Here is an 8284-nt window from a genome sequence, read left to right as displayed (position 1 = left end):
ATCGCAAGATATCGGAATGGATAGCTAGTGTGCTATAAAAGGTTACAAAGCGGAGAAACCGCTGTCGCTGCCGGATGTTGAATTTAATGCATGTACTGTTTAGTACACGAGTCCTTATACAAGTGGATTTATCATTGAGATTAAAATTTAAAGGTCAAATGTTAAGAGATGACGGTTTTAATAGATATGTATAATTTTTCTTTTATGTTTATTTGAATCTGTACGAAAATAAATCATTTGCGTGTTTTTAATAAAACATTTCTAGTTCAATGTGTGCGCTTGAGCATGGAGAATATTTTAGTAGGACGGGCACGGCGTCGGGCACGGCGTGCAGTCTCTTGTCGGCGACGGGACGTTTCGAAAGTGTCGTTAGTATTAAATGATAATAAAATAACGGTATACAGAAGGTATTTATAGGAGTCCCGAGGCCGGGCTAGACGAGCTCCAGCACCTTGATGGTGCCCTGGCTGTTGGCGGCCAGCAGCGCGGGCCGGTCCGGCGCCCGGCGCCAGCAGACGGCCGACACGAACTCGGCCGGCTCCTCGTCGCGCCGCTCCCGCTCCAGGAAGCCCCGCACGGCGTCGAAGCGGTACGCCAGCAGCGGGCGCGACAGGCCCGCGTAGTACACGTACAGCGCGTTGTTCTCCGAGCCGCACGCCACGTAGCGGCCGTCCGTGGCCAGCCCCACGAAGTTCTTCTCGTTGGCGTGGCCCGTGAAGCTGCGCACGCAGCGCGGCGACTCCACGCGCCACAGCTTGAGCTGCGAGTCGGTCGACGCCGACACCAGCGTGCGGGCGTCCACGAACTTGACGTAGGACACGGCCTTGCGGTGGTCGCGGAACACGGCCAGCGGGGCTCGCGGAGCGCGCAGGTCGTAGTAGTGCACGCAGTGGTCGGCCGAGCCGAAGGCCAGGTGGCACGACGAGCGCGGGTTGAAGCGCACGCAGCACACGTTGAACTTGGCCTCCAGCGTGGCCACGGAGCGCTCGGCGTTGAGCGACCACAGCTTGACGCGCGCGTCGTCGGAGCCCGAGGCCAGCAGGCGCACGTCGGCGCGGTTGAAGTGCACGGACCAGCAGCGCTTGTCGTGCTCCTGCAGCGAGCGCGTCCGCACGCCGGCGTGCGCGTCCCACACGCTCACCGTGCCTTCGTAGTCCGACGACGCCAGCACGTGCTTGTGGTACGCGTTCCACGACACGCACGAGATCTTGTGCGAGCACTGCATCTCGGCGCACGGGTAGTGCACGTCCACGGCGTCGCGCACCACGGCCTCGAACTCGAACACCTTGATGCGCTTCGTCACGCCCGCGATGGCGAAGAACTCGTCGTCCTTGTCGAACTCGATGGTGGACACGATGGTGGAGTAGTTGATGGCGTCGCTGCAGTACGATAGCGTGGCGAGCGGCCGCAGCGCGCGGTAGCGGGTGAAGGCGGCCAAGTCCTCGCGGAACGCCTCGAGGCCGCCGAAGCCCCCCTCGCCGCCGGCGCCCGGGGCCCCCGGCGCGCTCGCCGGCGTCGGGGCCCCCACTGTGCTCGGTGCGGCGCTGGGCGGCTGCGGGTCCCCCTCGGGCGCGCGCTGGTCGCCTGCAACACGCGACGCACGACCGTGTACACACATCGCTTACACATGAGCGAGCGACTCCCGGACTCGATTCCTCACCTGCGGCGCTGGAGGCCCTCGTCTCGGGCGCGGAGGTCTGCTGCGGCACGGGGTCCGCGTCGGCGGCGCCGCCGGCGCCGAGGGGCTGCGAGAGTGACGTGGGGGGGCCGGGAGACGGCCCGGAGGTAGCCGGGAGGCCGACGGCGGGCGTGGCAGAGCCTGATCCAGGGAAATAAAGTTCGTCTGCACGATGAGCAAAGTAACACTGGAAAAAAAAACATGCAGTTGATAACGATCCACAGCGCCAGCTCCTCTCGGCGCGGACTGCAGCTCGGGTCTGGACAGTAACGCGTGCCATGTGTGCGTGAGTTACCTGCACGAAGTCGTCGAAGTGCGCGGCGAGCCGCCTCCAGCGCGCCGACAGGGCGTCCCCCGAGCCCCCACCCCCCGCACTCGCGAAGCTCTCCTCCTCCTCTGCGGGCGGGCTCCCTGCGGACACGACCACGATCATATCTCACGCATACCACCTATTTATCTATAGTCTTTTCCACCAACAGTGTCGTGTTATACATAGAGATGTATTAATCGAGAACTGTTCGTGGTGTACAATACAGCTGAGCTTTTAGCGATCGCGTGGAATTTGTAAATGTATGGTTTGTTTATCTTTACTCCTTCGATTGGATTTCTATTCCATGGACGGATAGATTGATTACATATACATAGATTTCCAAAATTAATGATGACATTTACCGGTGGTAGAGCTTTGTGTCAGCTCGTCTGGGTAGGTACCACCCACTCATGAGATTGGTATTGTTGTGTCCCGGTTTGAAGGGTGAGTGAGCCACTGTAATTACAGGCACAAGGGACATAACATCTTAGTTCCCAAGGTCGGTGGCGCATTGATGATATAAGCGATGGTTAACATTTCTTACAATGCCAATGTCTATGGGCGTTGGTGACCACTTACCATCAGGTGGCCCATATGCTCGTCCGCCTTCCTGTTCTATATAAAAAAAATGAACGATCTAAACTTTTCACTGTACTCCCCGAACACGAAGCGGCGCGGCAGCGCTCTACCACCGAGACTACCATTCCGATATCCAAGGCAGTGGCAACTCACTCGGCGCGGCGTCCCCCAGCTCGCCGAGGCGCGCGGGCTCGCAGGCGGCGGGCGGCTCGCCGGGCGGCGGCGCGCGCGCCAGCTCCGCCGCGCCCGCGCGCAGCTCGTGCAGCACGCCCGCCACGTGCTCCATGTCCTGCGGGTCACGTATTTGTGCGAGATTTAGACGCTGCTGCCCGTCTCGAGGAGCACAAACTGCCGCCGATAGAAGTGAACACTTGAAACTGTTAATTATATTTGCCCGATTTCCACATCTATTGGCACCCCGAGTAATAATTTTATTAGGGTATGCGAACTTGGCACCCGACTTTTGAAAATCGACTTTTTTCTTTTTGATCCTTATAGATATTCGTATGTTAGTATTGTAGTAATTTTTTTTTCGTTTGTAGTAGTAGCTCTAAAAAAAATTGGAGGACATCGAAAAAACTTATCTCCCGGTTTTGTCGATACTCAAAATGAATAGTGATTCTTGAAGTGAAAAAAAAAAAATCGTTTGTAGTTGAAGCAAAAATAAATAAATCTTTAAGTAAAAAAAATATATTTTTTTTAAACTTTTAAACAAGTTTTTTTTCTTTCACAAAACAAATACGAACGATACTGAGATACACCGAGTTACTTACTATAAACGAAATGACCGTTACTACAAACGAAGAGAAGGTACTACAAACAAAATTAACGCTACTACAAACGAAAAGACGTTACTACAAACGAAAAGACGTTACTACAAACGAAAAGACGTTACTACAAACGAAAAGACGTTACTACAAACGAAAAGACGTTACTACAAACGAAATGACCGCAACTACAAACGAATAGAATGTGCTATATAAATAATAGATAAAATACACTTGTATTTGTATATACTCTTAATATATACATAAATTTCAATTATTTTCCTTATAAATTTCCACAATAGTTAAATTATTTGTACTTTCAACGATTTCATTAAATTAACATTAACGAGGTGACGCGAAGCCACGAGTCTAAACCCCCTTACAACGCGCCTTAAGAAGTTTTTACTTCAAAAACACATAACTTTACTCTGTATAAAGGTAATTAAGAAAAGGAGAAAATTTGTAGAGTGCGTACTCAGTAAGTTAGTAGCCACTGTTAAGTCGAACCGGCAGCCCCGAATACACCTATAAAATCATAGTTTTGGCCAAAAATAAATGGTAGTTCCAGTCTGATGAAAAGTTGCACCAGTATAAGAAGCTGGTGTGGCTAATTTGTTCTTACCTTTTTTACAAGTGCCGCTTCTCGCGCCAACTGGTCTAGCTGATGCGTTCTGTGTCGCAGCAGCTGCGACAGGAACTCGTACAGAAGTTTGTGATGAGCAGCAGCCGACTCCGCTTCCAAGAGGCGTTTCCGTCTCGTCAGCACGTCGAGCATTCCTTCCACGTCGGGCAGCGCTAGGTGTCTGGCCTCGGAGGCTAGCAGAGCTCGAAGACGCTCCGCATCCGGACCCGGAGACGTCGACACGGGCCCGCTGACTACTTGAGGTCTCGTCCGTAGTCGTCTCCGCGCTACTAATTCGTTGAGAAGAAAGTTCGGGAAGTAATGATCGCGACCGGCCAGCGCGGCGCCGCACTTCGGACAGCGGCGATGGAGTTCCACGGACTTGGCGATGCAGGCGTAGCAGAAGGAGTGACCGCAACGCGTCACGTACGCCTCGTCTATGAGGTTGAAGCACACGGGGCAGAGCAGGTCGCAGTCCTTGTCCTCCAGAGAGCCGCCGAGCCCGCCTAGTGCGGACACCGAGCTGCCGGCTCCGCTCGCCGCGGCGCCCGACATACTGCCCAAACTGGAAACGACACACACTATTAGCTAGCCATTAATATCAGCTAGCCATTAATTATATATGCCAGATATAATAAATTCAAGCGGGTATACGACGTCACTTATTAAAATAGCAACACCACACAACGTGGTTGACATCTTATGGGTTACTGGTCGGTTGTCAGACGTCAAGTTGTGAGAATATAAGACGTGTGCCTATTTTATTGTAAAGCCGAATGATGGAAGTATGGAAATATAATGGTGTATAAATATATATATATATATATACTAATTTATCCGCCTGAGACTTCGTCCAACTACACAATATACAAACAAAACCACAATTATGCTGACGATATAAACAAATAAAGATCGCGAAAAAACGAGGTTCGAGTTAGGGCACATTCACATGACACGCGCTCGAGCAGTCTGTATAAGATCACGCGTCGTGTGTGCTTAGAACCGTTTATGCCGGCGAGGTCCCCGACCAGTGACGTCACGAAACCGGTGCTTCGTGCAGGAGCTCTTCCCACCCCACCGACCACGTCCTGGGTCGAGGTGCGAACACCCTCAAGATGGATGACGTCACAGAGTCCAAAATGGCGCAAATTTCAAGGTCTAGTACTCGCCACAACGTCCGGTGACGCTGTAAAGGCCAGTAGGGCGAACAGCATACATTCATATAGGAAAACAAAGTCCGCTCAGAGTCAGCCGCTATTCCAAGGTCGGGCCAATAAAAAGTTATTGGGTTTTTCTGTCTAGAAGTTGCAGCGGCACGTAAAGCTGTTAGTCCTGCGCCGTCTTTACGGTCGTGTCGGATTGCCGTCCCATCGGATTATGAGAGTTAGGGAATAGAGAGTGCACCTGTGTTTGCGCACACACTTGTGCACTATAACATCCCCTGCGCAGCTGGCTAATTTCTCTTGAGATTGGCCGCCGTGGCCGAAATCGGTCTGGAGGATATTATTATTATATTTATACTTCACTCGTAAAGTTTTAATACCGCCACTGTGTACTAGATAACGCTGTATAACAACTTCAATATTTCTACACGGCGATGACAAGTTCCCTAGTTGTATAATATTGTTATTGAATAAACTATTGATGAAATGGCACTTCATTGTTTTATTGAACAATAGTGTAATTATTATAGAGTGCATTTTTAGCATCTAGTGAGTTCTACACTTATTACTATGACAAAAAGTTTAATATAGATTATCAAATTCGTCCTATTTAACTACCTGAGGAATGACGAAACGGAAGTTTCTAGAATATCTTTTTTTTTGGCCATCTGATCCCAAACTAAGCAGAACTCGTACTATGGACACCAGACAACTGATATACTACATATACTACTTTTCTTTTGTAAATACATAGTCATATAGATAATTACACCCAGACTCAGGACAAACAGACATGTTCATGCACACAAATGTCTGTCGCGGGTGGGAATCGAACCCACAACCTTCGGCGTCAAAGGCAAGTATCTACCAACCATGCCAACTGGCCCTTCTGAAATCTTATCCCACGATATATAATCGCGTTCTTCAACAATACGTCACATTGTAACAAAGAAATACGGTATATCCTAAGCGATCGTGGTTAGAATGCCATCTGCGGGTACATCACGAAAGCGGAGGACCTGGACACGGTTATCAAGCGGGAGCTGATCGTGCGCGCGTTTTTAAAATTACAAATATATAATAAATTCCTAAGTTTCTGAGAGAGCGATTCGCACACACGATACACAAGATTGCGTCCCATTCGCCGCGATATCGCTGAGCACCCTCGGTTCAAACGCAACGGTTCCGAACCGCACTCAACCCGCTCCCTAATCGCTATATCGCCAATGTGATAACAGCCTTGTTATCATCACGGAAGCATAACAAACAAAAACAAAAAACAACTTCATAATGTTTCCACATTATCAACTCAACAATAAACAAAAGTAGACAAAGTTGACGAAATTGAAAATTTAAATGGCGAATGTCAAAATTGAAATATACCGCGACAATGTTTTGTTTACGTAACGGCGGAATCGCTCCCTAATTAATATATAAGCTTAACTTTTTAAACTTTGAATGCCTCGTTGGTCTAGTGGCTAGATTAAGGCTGCAGACCCGGATGTAATGGGTTCAAATCCTAGGTAGGGAGAATAGGGGACAATAAAAAGTTATTAGGTTTTCTATCAAAGATTCTCAGTAGCAGCTCGGAGTCTGGAAGTTGAAAGTGTGTAAACTCCATGCCCCGGTAAACACGTAAAGTCTTTGGTCCTGCGCCTGAACTCTTTCCGGTGGTGTTGAATTGCCGTCCCATCGGATTATGAGAGTTAGAGAATAGTGTGCACCTGTGTTTGCGCACACTTGTGCATTATAATATGTCCTGCACAGTTGGCTAATCTCTCTTATATTATTTTATTAATTTTTAATGTATTGACAAAAGTGTATTAAAAATTCTTACCTCATCGTCTCAATATTATTGTTTATTTTAATACATTACGTCATTATTTTTACGATGTTGACTATCATTTAAGTTATTTTGGAGAACCCGTAAAGAGTGTGTAAAGTAGTATTCCCGAAATACTGATATTGTTTTTTGATTTATAGTATACATTTGTTGTACTACTTGTTCCTGTTGAACAAATTAAATAAATAAATACAGTATTCACACATAAACTTTATGAGGGTATATGCACTATTAATATAACAAAAAATCTCTGACATATTTCAACAATCTCGGACCATTGTATTAATTTCAAAGAAAGATAAAGTATCATATACATATATTTAAAAAATGCTTTCAATTTTACATATTTTTGCAATTTTTACATAAAAATAGAAACCTATTAAATTGAATAATCTAGTTATGTCAAACAAATATGTCATTATGACTCTCTGCTCTTGAAGATATCAATAGTCTGCTAAATTAAGAGTAGAGAAGACCAGAGTATGAATACTCCACTCTCTAAGTAATTCACTTATAATAAATCTGTCCATCTGTCCATGTGTTTTGTTTAGAAGTGAGTTTATGTGACTTTTTGCATTTTAATGACAAATTGCAGCCCATTCAACTACTAAGCTCAATCAAAATAGAAAGATATGACAAAGACCGGACTTGTGGGTGGAGATTTAAATAAATTTTTTCTATGATATATAAGATTAATGTTGAAAAGAAAAATGACTTAAGTACTTCATATTAAAAATAAACAATGTCTATCTTGATACTTAGATGTTTATTTTTAGAAACAGATCAATAATTATCTTTGTGTATATATTTAGCAATGGGGAGTGGTTAAAACGAAATTGTAAATTGTTTGTTAATCATAAATGATTTTTTTTTACATGTTGTCGGCAATTTTTTAACTAACGCGCGAATTGTAATACCTTTGTTAATACGATTATTCGAGAAATAAAGTAATATTACACTTACATTTTTATCAGAAATATATAAACCACATTGAAAACATGCTAATTTTATAAGTACAGCATCAGCGTTGTTGTATTGGTGTGATGATCTTCAAACATGTAACTTCTCATTAAAATTCAGCAACAGTCTCTCACCTCAAGTTTATTATCACATATCATAATCACTGTACTTGATACCTCGTCTGAAGCTAATGTCACTATCAAGCTGGATTTTTTTACACCAAAACCCATCACTGAACAAAATATCCCTTCATATTTGCACTGTTCAATCAGTTTCTGGAAAGCGGTGCATTCACCCCTAAAAAATTGACATTTGAAAATGTTGCTACACCTGCGGTGATGATTTTTCAAAATGTCATTTCT

At 46.1% G+C, this 8284-nt stretch overlaps 1 protein-coding gene across 2 annotated transcripts; it reads right to left on the bottom strand.

The window, feature by feature from the left end:
• Window positions 1-312: 312 nt before the first annotated feature.
• On the bottom strand, window positions 313-8206 carry LOC126779472 (E3 ubiquitin-protein ligase COP1-like). Of its 2 annotated transcripts, XM_050503467.1 has the most exons (7): window positions 7926-8206; window positions 6957-7127; window positions 3957-4521; window positions 2721-2856; window positions 1974-2089; window positions 1661-1865; window positions 313-1584 (listed from the first exon to the last, which is right to left on the bottom strand). In XM_050503467.1, exons 2-7 carry the CDS (start codon window positions 6959-6961, stop codon window positions 434-436), a joined length of 2178 nt encoding a protein of 725 aa, XP_050359424.1. In that variant the 5' UTR covers window positions 6962-7127; window positions 7926-8206; the 3' UTR covers window positions 313-433. The 2 variants fall into 2 exon arrangements, with proteins under 2 accessions (XP_050359424.1, XP_050359425.1); XM_050503468.1 differs by lacking the exon at window positions 6957-7127.
• Between the last annotated feature and the right edge of the window lie 78 nt (window positions 8207-8284).

The sequence above is a fragment of the Nymphalis io genome, chromosome 29 (genome assembly GCF_905147045.1).
Source record: "Nymphalis io chromosome 29, ilAglIoxx1.1, whole genome shotgun sequence".
NCBI lineage: Eukaryota > Metazoa > Arthropoda > Insecta > Lepidoptera > Nymphalidae > Nymphalis > Nymphalis io.
This window is presented reverse-complemented; position numbering and strand designations above follow the sequence as displayed.

Coding starts and splice junctions, on each gene's coding strand:
- LOC126779472 (XM_050503467.1), bottom strand. Junction 2,857..3,956: donor AAGCGGCACTTGTAAAAAAG/GTAAGAACAAAT, acceptor CGTGACCCGCAG/GACATGGAGCACGTGGCGGG. Junction 2,090..2,720: donor GCTGGGGGACGCCGCGCCGA/GTGAGTTGCCAC, acceptor TCGTGTCCGCAG/GGAGCCCGCCCGCAGAGGAG.